An 18162-nucleotide genomic window follows, 5' to 3' on the forward strand; every position below is an offset into this window, starting at 1 on the left:
ACCAGCACGGTTTGTTTGGTTTTCAGTATCATTATGAACTCGTGGATTTCATGAATACAGTTATCTTTATTATCCTATTGATGGTCAGATTTTCTTACACTTGGCCACTTGGAGCCTTTTCATGTTGACTCCTAACTCCTTTGACACGTCAGTTGCTTTGATAAGTTCCTTACTTTCTGTAATGGTGAAATCTTCCAGCTCATCTTGTGTGTTTATTACCCTAAGCTTGGAATCAGCCATTTCTCCAAGAAGCCCGGGTTCTTTTATTCCCCCTCAAGACTTTGGACTATCACCCTATAGCCCTGAAAAGCAAAATTTCCCAGTACATTAGGCAGAAAGGCAGTGTTTTTAGGGTTGGGAGACCTGACATATCTGTGACCTAGGGGAAGGGGGGCATGGAAGATATAGTGGCTTAGAAAGGTATTACACATAAGAGGTCCTGTTAGGGACCAGATGCTGTGTAAGATGCTTTGCATAGGTTATCCCACTAAACTCAGAGGATCAAATAACTTCCCTCAATTCTCACAACTTGGAAGGGCTGGGACCCAGATTTGAAGTTAATGTGTCTGCTGTCAGAGCTCATCTCTTTCTTGTGTCAGGAGGAGGGAGGACTGTTGGCCAGACACAGTGTCACCTGGGTGTGGTGACATCCCTTAGGAGGTGGCTCTGAGCACGAGGCTCAGTCTTTGGTCAGGCCTCCCACTGCTGAGGCTCAGGACCCATTAGGGAACATCAGTGCAGGTTTCACGTCCCTCCCTGTCTCCCCTCCACCACAGCAGAGTTGTGTATCTGCCAGGGCCCCTCCTGCAACTGTGGATTTAGGCAGATTATTGGTGGCAGACTCTCAGGAGGTGTTGTTGGTCCCTTGGCATCTCCTGAGCTCTAGGAGTCAAATGCTGCCCTACCTTCAGTGGGATTCCCTTGGCAAGGCCAGGGGACATTAAATACCTGTTTGGCTTTCTTTCAACAGAGTGACATAAAATACTGGGACCTGGGAAACAAATATTGTCAGGAGAGCTTTCCAATAACCTTCATTTTATATTTTACCTAAGGTAGTATTAAGTTATGATCAGACATTATCTGCTCTGCTTTTTCAGTCTTTTGCTGGTAATGTTTCTTTTTTATTTCAAAAGTAGCAGAAGTAATGTAATTGTAGAGTAATGATACCAAAAAAAAAAAAAGTAGCAGAAGTAGAGACCTTCACCCAGTCCATGGGCACCCCTGTGGTTCCTGCTTCTCAGGGTGGAGTAAGGTGACATAAGAGCCTCTCTTACGTAATTTAGATGACTGATGGTGAGGACATTCCCCTGAAACTTCTTTTATTTGAGGCACAGAAGCAGCCTTTCTCTGCTTGCTAATACAAATGTCATAAAGTGGAAAACATGTGAATTTTCCAGACAGAGGGAGAAAGAGCAGAATTCTGAAGAACATCTTGTGCTTTCATTCCCTTCCCTGAGAAGTTTGCTGATAAATTGCCCACATTATCTTTTGGGGATGGGGATGGCCAACCCCTTGCAGAGCCATGCTCAGGAGCAGAGAGTCAGTGTAGGAAGCCCACCCTTCCCAGGTGGAGGAGGATGGCCAGAAGGCCATTGCCAGGTTTCCGGCTTACCTGATCCATAGACCAGGCCTGACTTGAAGAGGGGCTTTCCAAAGATCTAATAAACAAATTTCCCCCTGCTTCTTCAGACATAATACCCATTCACCCACACCTGTGGGGAGGACTGCTGAGAGAATGGTATCAGGAAAGAGGGGATATATCTCCTTGCCACATGCCCTTTGCCATTTGTATGGAAATTTTAGCTTGTCTTTTAATATTTCAAATAGGCCATCACCAAAGCCCTTGGGAGCTGGGCTGGATTGTGTCAGCCTGGCATTGCAGCCACTCTGTGCTGACGCCTCTCTACTGCCAAGGAGAGGCCAGGGATGCATCTCCCACAACATACCTTTCTCCAGTGGTCCCAGGTGGGGCACTGATGTGAAGCCCTTGGTGAACTTTGGAAGAAGAGGCCACTGTCCTCGAGGAGTGGTAGCAGGCGATGACTCAGTTTCACAGCAGCTTCCCTTAACTTCTTGAGAACCCCCATCTCAGTGCTGCTGGCTAAAGCTGTTAGTGACAGCTTCCCCAACCCCTCTTCCACTCCCTAATTCCCTGCCTTCTGACCCTTTATATGTGATATACATAGGTTTCTGTCCTCATCTAACCCTAACTGTTTCAGTAACTAGGCCAAACCTCAGAATTCCTGAATTAACATGCCCGATGGGAGCACACGCATTCTTTCCTTATCTCCCCTGTGCCCTCGGCTTTGGGCACCTCCAAAGGGAAAGGCCATGGAAAGACACGTTTGGTTAATGGACAAGCAACAAACATTGAAAACTTCCTAGTCTTCTATTCACCCTGTTTGTTCCTTCATTTTTATCAAAATATTATTATACATGGTTTTGAAAAATAAAATAATTTAGAAAAGCTTCTAATGAAATACAGGAAGTCTCCACCCATATGTGTCATTATAAATTTTTCCAAACCCACAAAATGTGCACCACCAAGAGTGAACCCTAATGCAAACTGTGGACTTGGGGTGATGGTGGGTCCCTATAGGATCATCAGTTGTAACAGATGCACCGTCTAGTGGGCGATGGTGATAGTAGGGGCAGCTGTGCGTGTGTTGGTGCAGAGGGCACCTGGGAACTCTCTGTTCCATTCAGTTTTGCTGCGCACCTAAAATGGCTCTAAAAAAATAGTCTATTGAAAAAAATTCTCCACCTCACTTCTCCCAACCTCAGTCCACCTGCCGAAGGTGGCCATTTCTGCCTTTAATTCTTCTGGATACCTCTGAATAACATGTCTTTACTACTGATTCTTGGCTCATCAACCACAGGCATTGATCAGCTTCCAATCCAGTGAGATTTCTCTCCTGCCCATGGGTTGGTCAGGGCTTGGCTGGCTACACCAGCTTCACTCTGTGGGTCCAGCTGAGCCTGGCTCCTTGCTGCAGGCTGGGCTCAGGTCTGCTGTACAGGGACTTATGTTGGGGGCCAAGACAAAGAAGGGGGGACTCTTCTCATGATGACGGCAGGGCACAGGAGGGAATGCTCAGCTGCGCAAGCATTTTTCATGGCCAAAGTCAAGGATGTTGTCACCAGCAGCAGAGATCTGCAGAGTCACGTGGCAAAGGGTGTGGGTTCGGGGAAGGGTGGAATGGTAGCTGTCGTTCAGTCTTCCATCCTTCTCTTCATCATATTTTGTTAGAGACTCTCCTTTTGTCACAGTATTTTTGCTCAAATAATAGCACAGCAATGGCTAGCGCTTTATTGGTGGCTGGTAAATGCCTGCTGATTAGTTTCTTAAATCTCAAAATTACCACAGGGTTCTGAGAAGGAATTTTGTTAGATGGTCTAGGCTTGGAGGATGAGGAAGTTTGGGGGCAATTTCTTCGGTGTCATCTTGATTGACACACCTTTGTGCTCATTCCCACCTGTATAGTGAAGAACATCTTCAGATGGTGTGTGGACAGTGAGCTGCTGCAGAAGCACCATTTGATCTGCCCAGACGATTTCTACAGTGATGCAGTGCCGCTGTGCTCTGCGCCTAAAGGTAATGCCGCTGATCTCCCAGAGCCTCTGACCCGTCCCAGGAAGTTCCTTAGAAGCAAGACTGCAGTGGCCCCATTGCAGCCATTTCCTTGTTCATAGCTTTCCCCCTTCTTTAATTTTGATAATGACTGTTGGAAGGGTCAAATTTGAGCATGCCACTTCCTGACTAGCTCCCTAATACCCCAAGACAAAAGTCAGCTCCTCATCATGGAATATGATGCTCTTGACAGCTTCTCGACATCAAGAGGTACAAAAATGTTTAGCAATGTAATTGAATGAACCACAAGAAGGGTCTGAAGACACAGAGGAGCAAGAAAGCAAGTTCCTGATGAAGTTAGAACATGGACCTGTTAGAAATGGGGGCTTTCCATCCCCCATTTAGGAAAAGAGCAACTTTTCCTTTGAGGATGGAGGGCAGGCTGGGTGGGGAGGCAGAGAAGGCTGTGTGTGTGTGTGATACTGAGTCATTCCTGTGATCTGAGAATGAGTGGACAGGAGGCTGCCCTGGGGGCTTAAGCAGGGAAGTAGATTTTTGGGAGATTCACTGTGTGGATGGGGAGAAATTGCTGTGTGGATCCCATGGCCAGACGTCAGGATGGCCTTGCCATGCCAGGCTTCACAGACAAGCTCACCAGCAGCCCCAGTTGGTGGGGCTCTGATGATTGCTGGAGCTTTGGAGCTGAGAAGGCATTCGGGGTAGGACGACTGGGATCCAGGATTGAGGGTGCTGGTGAGGAAGGAGTCCCACTGATGGCCTGAGCCGTGTGGAATAGGTGGGCCAGAAAGAGGTGGCAGAGTCAAGTGTTACAGGAGACTAAGCCACTTAGGATTTTAAAGTTATTGGAAACTCACTGTCTTAGGCAGATAAATAAGAATTGAGTGAATATGCATTGAGGATTTACAAGGCGTTGTGCTAAGAAATGTGTGTTGGCACCAGTTTCATTGCATTCTTGCTAGCAATGGGTATTCTCATTTAACCTTTTGGGGACAATCTCACAGGTATGGTTCCTTGTGTGACCTTTTTTAAGAAGCATGTTCACACATGGGGTTAGTGTATGTGTGTGTGTATGTGAACATGCCTGCTCATGCTCTTTGACCATGTCCCACAACTGGACAAATATTTTAACACCCAGTGCTAAGTCTTGAGTACATAGAACAAGTTTCAGGAGTCATTTATGTGCTTAAGAGCAATTACATCTAGTGCAGGAAACGTGGAAGTTGAGGAGAAAGCATCAAGCTGTGACTTTGGTGGTTTTATTTAGTCGTCGTAGATGTATCCCCCTCCTCTGTGGAACTCACTCTGTTTCCTTGGTGCCGTAGGGCTCTCCGTCCCTAGATTGTCAAGACCGACATTCAGTTCGGAGAAGCGCTCCATCCTGAGGCGGGAGCTGACCAAGAAGCAGGAAGCTACCTGCAGGAGGGTGCTCACTAAGCTTGAGGATGAGTCAGACCACACCATGGACAGCCTGGCATGCGGGTCACCCTCTAAGGCCAAACCCGAGGCCAGAGAAGCTGTCAAGGTCAGTAATGAAGCCTGTGCACAGGGGCGTGTGTGGCAGTGGGGGCAGGGTGGTGGTAGGGTCGGGAGTCCCAGGCGCCACAGCAAGCCCAGAAGAGAGTTAGCACTGGGAGCCTGGGCCATGCAGCTGGCGAAGATGTCCACTGCATCCCTCTGCCTAGCATTGACTATATATTTTTTATGTTTCAAAGAAAGCAAGTCCACCAAAGAATAAAAGCTGGATGAACCACTTACGTGTGCCACAGAGAGAGCTGGAGCGACTTCTGCTTGCCAGGATGGAGGGTCAGAACCACTTCCTCAAAAACCCCCGGTTTTTCCCTCCTAACACTCCACACGGAGGCAGGTCTCTTCTCTTCCCTCTAAAGAAGCCAGGACTGATGGGAGAAGTACAGAGGGGAGAGCTGGGACAGAGGTGTGTTCTTCCCTGACTCATGTTCTTAGAAAATCTGACCTTTCAGAGTAAAACCCAGAAGTTCTTGGGTCTGGTCTGGCTTATGGAAGATCATAGACTCGGGGGTGGAGGGAGGGTGTCAGTATTAAAACAGAGTGGGGCTTCAGGGCTACCTGCAGACATGGCCTTTGGACATCCCAGAGGCCTGGGTTTGTGCTTTTCTCACCTGCCAGGGTCTTGAGGAATAGGGGCTAGTGTTGGTGTTTGTTTACGTCTGAACAGTCTGGGCCAAGGAGGGGGAGTCTCTACAGCCATGTGCTCCTTCCTTTGGACCTCTGTGTCTTGGAATATGAACTTAAAGGTAGAAATGTTTAAAATTTGATTAATTACAAATAGTATAAATTGTGGGGTTTTGTCTTAAAGAGAGTGCACCTGACTATAGTTCAGTAACTGTCTTTACACAGGGGATTAATTGCCTCATGGGTTCATAGTTTTAATGGACTCAAAACTGTTAACTTTTTTTATTAAGCAAATAATATCTTTTTCTTAAGAAAAATTAGAAGACTAATATTTGCAAAGAAAAACAGCACCTGTTTAAACAACCCAGTTAACATATTGGTGTTCAAGCTTCCGAAATTTTTCCTGTGCATATTGAAAATCAAATATAAGCTACATATATCATCACAAAGATTCAGGACATGCTATAAAATTACTTGGTAACCTGCTTTCACAGCAGCATTGAAACTCAACAGATGACATATCGTACACGTCTTTGATGGCTTGGATGTCTGTTTTACATGGATGTGCCATTCCGTAATATTTCATCACGGGCACGGTGCTAACGGCCTTTCTCCCTTTCTTTTGCCCCCTCAGTTGTGCTGACACTCCAGTGTTTCTAGCTAAGCCGTCAGTCGTACTTTTCACAGACTATGAAATTGGATCCGTTTATGAGGTAAAAATCTTGTTTCTTTACAGATCACACTGCGTCAGCTTCCTTGATTTTTTAAAGTCTTTATTGTGGAATTTTAAAACTATGCACGACAGTAGGGGAAAGACTGTAATGAAGCCCTGAGTGCCCTTCACCTGGCTTCTGGAGTCACCTAGCTGTAAATCTGGTTCCATCCGTTACACCCCCCCGGCTCTGTGCATGCGTCTGTGTGCACATGCTCACACTGGAGTGTTCTAAGGGAAAGCCGAGGCAGCCTGGTAGCCTTCAGTTAATGTGTCAGGAAGGGTCTCTAACAGATCAGGGTTTCAAAAAAATAACCATTATCACACCCAGCAATATTAACAATGATTCATTAATATCAGTATCCATCCTTGTCTGATTTTCCTCCATTTGTTAAAAAAAAAAAAGAGGCAATTTACAATTGCTTTCTTTGAATCAGAATTCATACATTACATTTGGTTAAAATTGATCTCTTATTTCTCCTTTAGTTGATAAGAACTCCTCCATCCCCTGCTTTTTAAAAATATCATTTATTTGTTGAAGAAACTGCAATTTCTTACATCCTGGATTTGGTCAGTTACATTATTGTGCTGAAATTAAATGGGTTCCTTTATCCTTCACATTTTCATCTGATTAGATTAGTGTTCAATTTTTTTTTTTTTCTCTCTGTCTCTCTTTTTGACAAGGATACTAGTTTGGTGGTGACCTGTATTTCTGCTGCATCCCCTCAGGAGAAATGTGCTCTCTGCTTTTCCCGTTATTGGTGACAAATGGCTTCGGGTGTTTTGAGCCAGCCTGGGTAGTCACTTATGAATTCTTAGCAGCCTTTCACTTAATGACTTTAGTAGCCTGAGATGATTGTTGCCTAGTTCCATTTAAAAAAAAAAATAGGGGTTACCAAACAGTGATTTCTAATTCTGTTACTCTTGCATTTATTAACTGTGATTTTCTATTTAAGGAAAAACTGCCCCTCAAACTTCTCTTCTTGGCCTTCTTGTTTATACATCCCTTACCCCTACAGGTTAACTATTTTTCAACCAGTTTGGGTTCTTCCATTGTTTCTTTTGGGGTCATAAGTAAATACGTAGGTATCTTTGACCCCCTCTTCCTTTTACTGGTCTCTGCACCTTACTTGTTCTACTTAACAGTATACCCAGTGTCTCCTCCAAGAGCAGGGTGTGGAGACCTGCCCCATCCCCCTTCCCAGCTCCCTTCCTGATACCTCCCACCATTTAGGTCAGATCAACACCAGGCTCAGCGATCACCAGCTCTGCTCACAAGGTGCACAGGCAACTAGGCCTGGTGCCGACCGTCCCCTTACCATGTAAAGGCACTTGTAAATCCATGATTCTTCAGGACTCTTAGCCACCCGTGGCAAAAGCAGACAAATATGTCAGCCCTGGATGCCAGATGCTAAAGCAAGCATCTTGTTTGCTCCTTGACCCTAACAGTTAGACGTTCTCTCCTGTACATCTGTGTCTGGTCACCACATTTCAGGGATGGTTAGAGCTGGCCAAGACTCAGAGAAGGGAAGCTAAGGTAATTTCAGTTGAGGAGCGGGTTGGGGCCGAAGGAGAGCTGCCACGTGACAGACCTTTATGTGCAGGACTCACAGGTGCCCCTGTGGTGGCCCACAGGTGAGGTGGAGAGGCTGCCGTGGGGCATTCTCCCCGCACTGGGCTAGTTGCCTGCTGCTCATCCCTTTTGTCCTGCTTGCTTGTCGCTTCTCTGGGAAATCAGCCTGACTTTGCCTGACTGGGTTAAATGACCCTATGTCACCCTCTTTTTGTACCGTTTGCTATTTGGGGACACACTTTTATACTTATCTTTCCCACTAGACTGTAAGCCTGACAAGGGCAAGAATTATTTCCAGGTTTGTGTTACTGTTTTTCTAGCAATGCTTGGCATACAGTAGGTCCTCAGTAAATATATGTGGACTGAATCACATGAATTCTTGAATGGGTACCTACCTCTCAACCTTGCCTACCCTGGTGAGATAAATCAAGAACAAATGAAAGGTGCCCTTTGTTACTATATGCGTGTGTGCTTGTGTGCGTGCATGCATGCGTGCGTGCGTGTGTGTGTGTGTGTGTGTGTGTGTGTGTGATTTCCCAAGGGGTTTTGGTAAGTTAGTGAATGACAGCTCACAAATGGATTAATAAGGTATTTATTCCTGTAGAATGTTGTTAAACACGGAAAATGTTTAAATATGAGAAATATATATATAATAATATTATAAAGTATAACCTAGTGATTATGACTGTGTAAAACTGAGTACATTTGGCTGGACAAACCACCCATAGTGCACACATAATTAGTACATTTTAGGGAAGGACTTGTGGGTATCATTTTTTTTCATAAACTTGTATCGATATTGATGGAACCTTTTAAATTAAAAAATATATGAATGAGAATTAGGTTTTACACCATTGGAGAAAGAAGTTATGAAGGAAACAGGGAATACTAGAATAAACTCTATGGTGCTATATTGTAGTTTGAGGTATAAATATGGCTTCATGGTTTCAAAATGTGCATGTGTGTGTATTAGACATATACACAGATGGATAGATGCAAGGATAGAGGTGTATGTGCCAGCAGCAGTAGTGCACTCGTGTCTGCCTCCACTGTGCCCGCTGAGAGGGCTGGGAACAGTGAAACCCTAGTAGCAATCAGCACACCCAGTGTCCAGATCTTGGTTTGTCGGTTCTGATTTCCAGTACAAGGAACCAAGGGTGCCTTGGAGAACTAGTTGATTCTAGGGCTGAGGCAGAGAAAATATAAGATGAACATAGAGCATCTTGTGGTTCTATATACTCTAATGTAATTAACCTCAAGATATATCAGCAAAATTTTATAAGACTAGAAGAAAAAAGGGATATAAAAACAAATGTTGGAGATTTTAACATTTTTCTCTCAAAAATTTAAAAAACAGACAAATCAGTAAGGATATATAAGAATTGAACACTATAACTGTCTCACTGAATCATATATAATACTGCACCCAGCAAATGCCATCTGTCACAGCCTGCATTCCCCATAAGCAGAGTCTGAAGATTCTGAGATGATGTGAGACTATTTGCCATCATCTACAACTCCAGGGAGGAGTGAGGAAAGGGGGTGCGAGGAGGAAGAGCCAGTATGAGGATGTGGCATTGAGCTGATGCCCATCAAGGGCAGCTGATCCTTCCGTCTTGTGGGACACCCCTCAGAAGTCATAGAACTGTTGGCTCCTGCCTGTCGTTGGCCAGAGGTGCCATGTTTGTGGCTGGGAACAAAGCTGTTCTGAGGCATGCCTCCACGGATGGGGGCAGCTGCTGTCACGAACACTTCCATCTGTAGTGACAGCATGTGTCAACTAGAGAACAGCAGCCTGACTGAGGGAGTAGCACGTGCTGTCGCTAGGGCTGCTCCAAGCACATGTGCAGCCCTGAAGAGACCAAACCATGTTAGGTGTCCTTGCTGCATAGAAAATAATTCAGTCCCTACTTCACTCAGTACCCTAAACAAAATACTTCCCAGCGAAGATGTCAAGCAAAATTTTCAAAAGAAAACAGGAGATATAGAAAAATCTTGAAACTGAAGTGCAAACCACAAAAGGCTGATACATTTTATATTAAAATGTTTAGAAACTATACATCGAAAAGTAATAAAAGTTATCAACTTGGAGATGTTTGTAACATATACTTTATAAAGAATTAGTACCCTGAATTTAGAAAGAACTCATATAAATCAATAAGAAAAAGACCAAGTAACAAATGGTAAAAAGCTGTGAACAGAAAACTCACACAAGAGGAAACCCAAATACCAAATAAACACATGAGAAGATTTTCGTCATCCTTAATAACAGAGGGATGGAAATCAAGCCATAGGATGGGTCTCCACACTTGCACCTGGTTCGCACATGGATTGGTATATGTTATGCTGGCCCAAAATGGACTTAAATGTCACTTCAGGTATTCATGCTTATGGATAAGAGTGTGAACACATGCTTCATATTTATGGAGCTGTTATCAGGTAGGGCTAGGGCAGAGCTTCATCTTTATTTTTAATGTTTTCTTTCATAAGCTTACTTTCATGAGCATGGCTTTGCCATGTTCTAATTTATGTTTTTTTTCCAGTGTAATATTTCACAAAATAGAAGTAAAAAACTGTATATACCCTGAGTTCCTCTTCTGTGCTAAGCCCTGTGCTGGCAAGTTAGCAGTGTAAGTTCCAGGCCTCCCAGCTAAGGGAGGGAGAAAAGCAGGCAGTGTGTGATAAGGCCTGGATGCCTGGAGTGGTGGAGAGGTGCCCAGTAGAGCCCTGGCACTCAGGTGCCCCTGGGGAGGGGTGGCCCCAGCTATGTTGGGAGGGAACAGTAGTAAGTGGTGAGCTGGGCAGAACTTTGGGACCAGACACATGGGTCTCAAGTCTCAACACTGGTACCACCTAAGGAGCCTCTTTGAGCTTCGGGCTCTTCAGAGTAAAATAGAGGTAGTTCCCACCTTTCCTGGTCACTGAAGTTAGGAGGCACATAGCAGATGCTCAATGAATAATAGCTGTCATTGTAAACAGGATGAAGAACAGCTTAGATCTACTTCCATGTTCAAGTCTACCTGGTAGTTTACTTTTTCCAAAACCAAACAGAAGTAGATAGACTACCTAGAGATGAAGTGCTGTGTACCCATCACCCAGGACAGCAGTTATCAACATGTGGCCTGCTCACTGCACCTGCCCCACCCCTTCCCATTTGCTTAGTAAACCCCAGGCCTTTTGGGTCCCTCCTCCATACTTGTTACTGTCGATGTTTACTCCTGCAGATGGTAATCTCGCTGCAGAACACCACCTCGACGAGCCGCTACCTGCGAGTCCTCCCACCAACTACTCCGTACTTCTCTCTGGGACTGGGTGAGCTCAGTGTGGCAGTGGTCCACAGAATGACATGTTTCCAGGCCCAGCTGGCCCCCAGCCGACTCCTGCCTGGGTCCTGAGCTGAGGCCCACTGCTCCCTTAGCTGTCCCCAGGAGCCCTCACGCTCTTCCTCCCAGTAAGGCCTGTGCCACACTGAGTCTCGGGCCGCCTCCTCCAGGCCCTGGTCCTGCCATCCCACCCTCAGGCTGTCACTGCCCTGTCAGGCTGTCCTTATTCCTCTTAGCCCATTGCTGTGGCCTCCCAGTCAGCCTTTCCACTTCCATGACTCAGGGTTTTTCTCAAGAACAACCCAGACCATGTCCCCCTTCTCGGAATACTCAGATGGCTCTCTGCTGCCCACAGAATACATTCTAAGCCATAGAACCGGGCATGGCCCCACCTAAGCCTTCCAGATGGACCATGTCACTATCTTGCCCCTCAGCCAGGCCTGGTATTTTTACCTGGAGCCCTCGCCCTCGCAGCCTGCCCCCTTCAGGTACCCAGGTGGGTCTGCCCTCAGCACAGCCTCGGCCCAGAGGACACTGACTCGTAAAGCCAGTCTGCACTGTGGCCTCTGGTTGCTGTCTGTAGACCAGAGCCCAAGCCCTGGCATCTGGCTGGTCCCTGGATCCTCACTGGTTGCTTCTGTCGTGCACAGGGATGTTCCCAGGAAGAGGTGGGATGGTGGCTCCTGGGATGACCTGCCAGTACATTGTCCAGTTTTTTCCCGACTGCCTGGGGGATTTTGATGACTTCATTTCAGTGGAGACCCAGTCAGCCCACACGCTCTTGATCCCCTTGAAGGCCCGGAGGCCGCCCCCAGTGCTGACATGTGAGTGTGTGCTGTGCCTCCCCTGGCATTCAGTTGGGGCCGGGGGTCCCTGTAAGGACTGCCTGCTCTCAGGACCCCTTCATGGCAGCACACAGCTTGTCTTCTTGGGTAGGAGCTTCTGCGTCCTGCGAAGGGACCTGCTAACAGCTTCTGTGCAGCCTTCCATTGTCAGCCCCAACTGTCCTGCTCCCTGGCAGAGGCTGATGCTAGGTTATGCAATCAGGAGAAGCGGCTAAGTTGCCTAGTGAACCCCAGCACAGGCTTAACAGGCTCGTGGACAGCCCTGAGTGGCCTGTGCCACACTGAGGCAAGGGAAGGGGCCTGGAGTCCTCAGCGGAGCCACCTCTGCTGTATGGGTGGCTTTGGCACAGCTGGCTTTGACTCGGCCTCTTCAGCTGGGCACAGACTGGAAGCTGGGACTGCCTACAACCCCCAGGGTCATGCTGGGTGGCAGCCTGAGTCCACAGCGGGCACTGACTCCTGTTGCTACAGCAAGGAGTGCATGGAGTCCTGTGGCGCTGCTGTTGTGCAGGACCAGGGGTAGTCCTCTCTGCTCGGGTGCGGGACCACAGCTGCTCTGAGGTCTGGCTGGAGTTCAGGAACACAGTGGCAGTAGGGCCTATTCAAAGAGTCATGTTACTCCCCTTGTGCATATTTTTTCCTGTGGCTGCAGTGTCACCGGTCTTGGACTGCGGCTACTGCCTCATTGGGGGAATGAAGATGACCAGATTTGTCTGCAAAAATGTGGGCTTCAGTCGTGGCAGGTTCTGCATCATGCCTGAAAAGAGCTGGCCACCACCCAGCTTCAGGGTGAGTAATCGCAGATTGCTGCCTGGAAAAAGCGCAAGTCCACCAAAACAAACACCCCCATGAGGAACTTGCCAGCAGGCTCCTATGATGGGAAACACACAAAAAAAAGAATGGTGTAGCCTCCCTCCAACTGGCACACTCCAAGTGAGACTCAGTGTGTTGGGAGACAAGCACTGTGATTCTTCTGATACCACAATTCCTGTGTGGCCCTGGGCAGGCTGTACCACCTCACTGGTCCCTCAAGGCCTGACCCACCTGGCACTGCATTTGTCACCCAGTCATTATTGTAGCAAATGTTTGAACAGTCGGTGGCCACAAATCAGCAGCTCTTTGGCTGAATTGAGTGTGCATACTCACTGGGCACCATGCTTGGAAACATTTTTTGAGCCAACATTTAAAAAGAGGGAGATTTCACATAAAAATCTGCATCTCCAGTCCCTTTGAAAAATTGGAAGTGGTGCAGCCCTGGGCTGGACTCGCCGTGTGAGCTGGGGAGCAGGCCTGGAACACATGCTCTCCTACTTGCGCAGCTTGGCCTTCCCTAGGGCAGCTCAGCCTGACGCCATCCATGACCACACTCAGACCTGGTTGTTTTTCTTATAGCAGAGGTATCTCTGTACCCTTGTCTCTGGAAAACAAGCCATAGATTCAGAGGACCGTGTGTTCCAAGACACACATAACTCACTTCTGTTACATGCCAGGTCCTGTGGGTGTGGGTTCGTGCCCCCAGCATGCTCAGTGGTATGGCACGGGCTCCAGGCCTGCAGCTCTGCTGACCTTGACTCAGGAGCTGATAGTCAGCAGTGGGTCTGGAGGGAGGCAGACACATAGCTGGCACCAAGCGCCCAGGTGCTGTTGGAGGGAAAGGACCATGCTTTGGGAGCCCACCTCCTGGGTGAGACCTCCTGCCTTGTGGCTGAAGCACTTGTCCTTGTCTGTCCCTCCAGCAGTCAGCCCTTAGGGATGTTCTGTGACTCACTCATCTTCAGATTCAAGCTCAGCGGGTGCCTAGTGGAGGCCAAGTCACTGAATGAATGACCTCAGTTTATCGACAGGGGATTGCTTGAGCCTTCAGAGCCTGCAAATCACAGAGTGGATGTTTGCAGGAGAGAAGTTTGTAGTCTGAGCACTCAATTTTACCAATTCTTCCACACTTATGTAATCTGCTTTTCTTTAAGGCTGTTGCAACTGTTGGCTTTGTTGAGCAACCTCCCTTTGGAATCCTGCCTTCAGTGTTTGAGCTGGCTCCAGGGCAGGCCATATTTGTAGAGGTAGGTGATGAGACATTGGCATATATTTCTTCCTCCTTAAGATTAGTTATGGCTATTTCTTCAACTGCCTGCATGATTTCATTTGCATCTGTTTTTGTGAGCCACATATCCACCCCCACTCCAGGTCCCACCCTTAGTGGTCTCTGTGTAGGAGTGTGTGCTTGCATTCTGTGGGGTGACACCATTTGACCATCTTAGGGCCTTTCTCACAAAGAAAGTGCAGAAAGCCTAGCATTTCCATCATGACCCCTGTGCATCACTTGTCCACACTGTTAGGCACATCTAAGCCACCTCCAGGATCTTCTCTTGGTTGTTCAATCTGTCTGGGACAACACCCCCACTGCTCCCCACACCAAAGCTAGCACCTGATGATCATGGTGCTTTGTGCTCTTTCCTGTTTCATCCTCGGTTATAGAGTCAGCAAGGCCTGCCTTCCTAGGCCTTATTCTGAACCTCTGTAGAAGCTCCCAGAATCTGACCTCCTGGCTGTGGGCTTCTCGTGTCGTGACTGGCCCCTTTCAGCGGGCTCTTCAGCTCACTGCACCTGCTCACTGGTCCGCAGAAGAGCCTGTAAGGAATGGTGCCGTCTTCCTGCCCGTCGCTGCACACCTTCACCCTCCCTGCTGCAGGGGTCTGACTCTGCTTTCATGGCTGGGTGTAGGCTGCTGCAAGCATGCGTGGCTTCCTCACTAGCCTGCTGAGGGAGGCACTGATGTTCAAGAGTAGAAGTTGCCTGGTTCTGGAGAGGGGGATTTGACCATGTCATCAGGTAGAGAGAGCCAAGAGCCACAGGTTCTCAAACTCAGCTGCCCATTGCCATCCCCTGAGAAACTTGCAAACTCACCAAGGCCTGGGTTCCAGCTCTGAGTTTTTGAGTTAGTTGGCCTGGGTGTGGCCTGCGTGTAGGATTTTTAAAGCTCCCAGGTGACTCTGGTGTGCCATGAAGTTTGGGGACCACTGCCGTAAGCTTCTCTGCCATGGTATAAAGGAGGGCTTTATCAACCGCTTTCCAGCCTCGAGTGCCTGGTGGAGTCTTGTTCTGGAACCTTGAAGTGATGCGGTCTTATTCATGTCTATGCTTCTCTGATTCCTGATAAGAACCTGGCTCTCTGGGTTGGGACGAGACCAATTCAGGGCCACAGTGGGGCTTTATCAGCCTGTGTCTGCTGCTGAGGGCCGAGCTAGCCCAGGCCTTGTCAGCACTATGTGGTGGATTTCGGCAATTGGTCAGTCCCCCCTGACAGTGGGACCTCACCCTCATTCCATCCTCCTATGAGCCCCAAGGAAAGGAGGAGGGTAGCAGCAGGAGTCTCTGGGGGTCAGTGGGGAGTCAAAGGGAGGTTTTTTCCCTTAGTATACCTTGGGTATTTGGTTTATTGATTGGAGTTTGTTTTAACATTCCTTCATATTTCCAAGTAAGAAATAAATTCACTTGACTGAACATCCAAAAGATGCAAATAGATAAACAGTGAAATGTTCCCTTTCACTCCAGTTTGTCAGCCTCCCAGAGGCCACAAGCTTACAGGTTTCCGAGCATCCTTCCTAAATAAGCACCATTGCCTAAATAAGCAACTGCTCATCTCTTCTCCCCTCTACTTCCACCTGTCCTCCCCACCAGTAGGCGCCCACTCTGTACTCCATTCTGCACTGTGTAGTTTCCATTCACTATTATATCTTAGAGATCAGTCTCATGTTTTTTACCATTGCATAGTGTTCCACTGTATGAAGGAACCAAAGTTTAGGTCAGCTGTGTGGGACTGACAGACGCAAAGATTTTGTTTGCCTTCGGCTATGCCAGTGAGTAACGCATACACACGTTCCTGTGCCCAAGTATGAGTCTATACCTGCAGGATATAGTCCTTGAAGTGGATTTGCTGACTCTGGGGTCTCTGCTCGCATAATTGTGACACATGTTGCCAAAATCCCCACCATGTGGATTGTACCGATTTATACTTCTAACAACAATAGGAGAGGGCGCCTGTTTCCTCCCACCCTTGCCAATTCAGTGTGTTACAAAACTTAAAAAAAAAACTTATAATGGACATTTTAAATATCTACAAAAATAGAAGTTTAATGACCACCCATTACTCGTTACCTGGTTTCAGCACTTACCAGCTCTCGACCAGCCTTATAGCACCTGCACCCCTCCCTCTCATCCAGCCAAACCCCACGCTGCCCACTAGGCTACGTTGAGGAAAACTGAGATGCCATGCCATTGCATTTAGAATGACTAACTTTCTGCTCTTTGCCAGTATGAAGAGTGAAAAAGTGTTCTGGATGGTTTTTGTTTACATTTCTTTATCATTTATGAGGTGACCATGTTATCATCTAAAAGCCATTTTTGTATTTCAGTCTCTGGACTTTCTCTTTGTATCCCTGCATTACACTGGGGTGGAGCCTCAGCTGAGACCCCTGGCTTTAGGTGCACAATGGGTTGGGAGGAGAGGGGAGTAAAAAGTGAGGAGCAAAGGGAGGAGTGTGTGTGAGAAGAGAAGGATGGAAGTGGGTGGAAGCCCTTTAATGGGAGGTAACAGGGCAGTGCATCTGTCCCCCAGGTCTTGTTCCTCCCAACAAGCCTAGAAAAGGCTGAGCAGACCTTCATCATTGTGTGCGACAACTGCCAGATACAGGAGTTGGTGACCACAGGTGGGCTTTGTGTGCGCTCCCAGGGGCGGGAGAGGCCGCCCCAGCTCCAGAAGCTGCTGCGCTGGTGTTGATGTGGAGCAGCTGCAGCCACTCTGTGTTAGGGGGCACACTGAGTGCATGCCACAGCCTTCAGGCACTGGGGTCTGGTTTTGGGCCTCTTGCTGTGGTCAGAACTTGGAGACCCAAGCTGTTGTGGCCTTGAGGACAGTCCCAAGGAGCCTTCTTATGAGAGATAGATGGAAACTTGGGTGATATCTTTTATCATTTCACTTTGAAACTCACCTTGATCTCCTTTGGGGAATTGTCAGTGACTCACACATGAACAACCAGTGGTACCCCTAGATTTCTGTAGAGTTAAAATGGTTATTCTGCCAAATTTCCCCAAGATACCCTTGTTCCTTCTATCCATTATCCACTCATTGTATGTCCATCCATCATTCTTCCATCCATCCACCTATCAATCCATTATCCATCTATCACCCACCCATCTATCCATCCATCATCCACCATCCATGATCCATCCATCAACCATCTATGCATCCATCCATCCCCTACACCCATTCATCTACCCACCCACCCAGTGTCATTCAGCAAATACTAATTGAGTGCCTGCTATGTGATAAATCATCAGAATCACCTTCTTTTAGTCTATAAAGGTGTGGGGATATGACTCTGTGTCTGTACCCCCTGTTCCCCTCTTGCGTGGACTTCCAGGGGTCATGATCAAGGCCACCTGCATGTGGAGGCTCCTTGCATTACATGTGAATGGGGACCTGGGTCCAGTGACAGTCTTTGGCCACAGAGTCCTGATTTCACCCCTAGTGAAACTTCGTGGCCCTACCTCAACAGGAATTGGGCAGCTGGTTGCTTTGGATCTGATCTATATTTCTGGTGAAAAAAGTCAGCCGGAGCCTGGAGAGTTCACAGACTTAAGAGCCCAGCACTTCATATGCTTTGAGCCTGAAAACCTTCAGTCCACGGCTAGGAAACAGCTGATTATTAGAAATGTCACGTGAGTGATCCTGTGCCTGCCTCTGACACACATCCTTTCTCCTTCCTCACCTGGCCTTGAGTTCCCAGTGAGGCAGGAGTTTCCTTCCAAGAGCCCAGCAGGAATCTGGGCAGAATGGAAGGATTCTGATTTGCATTATCCATCCTGGTAGCCACTGGCCACATGGGGCTATTTAAATTGAAATTAAAATTAAGCAAAATGAAACACTTCCTCAGTGGCACTAGCCACATTTTAAGTACTTATTAACC

The 18162-nt window shown here is 47.5% G+C and overlaps 1 protein-coding gene across 17 annotated transcripts in view; it reads left to right on the forward strand.

Moving 5' to 3' along the window:
- DLEC1 (DLEC1 cilia and flagella associated protein) overlaps positions 1 to 18162 on the forward strand; it is a 68078-nt gene that overhangs the window by 18824 nt on the left and 31092 nt on the right. For all 17 annotated transcript variants that reach the window (XR_012125733.1, XR_012125732.1, XM_073223324.1 and 14 more), the window contains exons 3-12: positions 3485 to 3595; positions 4915 to 5114; positions 5305 to 5525; positions 6378 to 6456; positions 11253 to 11340; positions 12002 to 12175; positions 12849 to 12985; positions 14164 to 14256; positions 16812 to 16902; positions 17752 to 17914. Coding sequence is in view for 15 of the 17 variants with exons in the window: in XM_073223324.1 (XP_073079425.1) it covers positions 3485 to 3595; positions 4915 to 5114; positions 5305 to 5525; positions 6378 to 6456; positions 11253 to 11340; positions 12002 to 12175; positions 12849 to 12985; positions 14164 to 14256; positions 16812 to 16902; positions 17752 to 17914 (1357 nt within the window). In the remaining 2 variants the exon portion in view is untranslated. The remainder of the gene's footprint in view (positions 1 to 3484; positions 3596 to 4914; positions 5115 to 5304; positions 5526 to 6377; positions 6457 to 11252; positions 11341 to 12001; positions 12176 to 12848; positions 12986 to 14163; positions 14257 to 16811; positions 16903 to 17751; positions 17915 to 18162) is intronic.

Source organism: Manis javanica, chromosome 15 (assembly GCF_040802235.1).
Source record: "Manis javanica isolate MJ-LG chromosome 15, MJ_LKY, whole genome shotgun sequence".
In the NCBI taxonomy this organism is placed as follows: domain Eukaryota; kingdom Metazoa; phylum Chordata; class Mammalia; order Pholidota; family Manidae; genus Manis; species Manis javanica.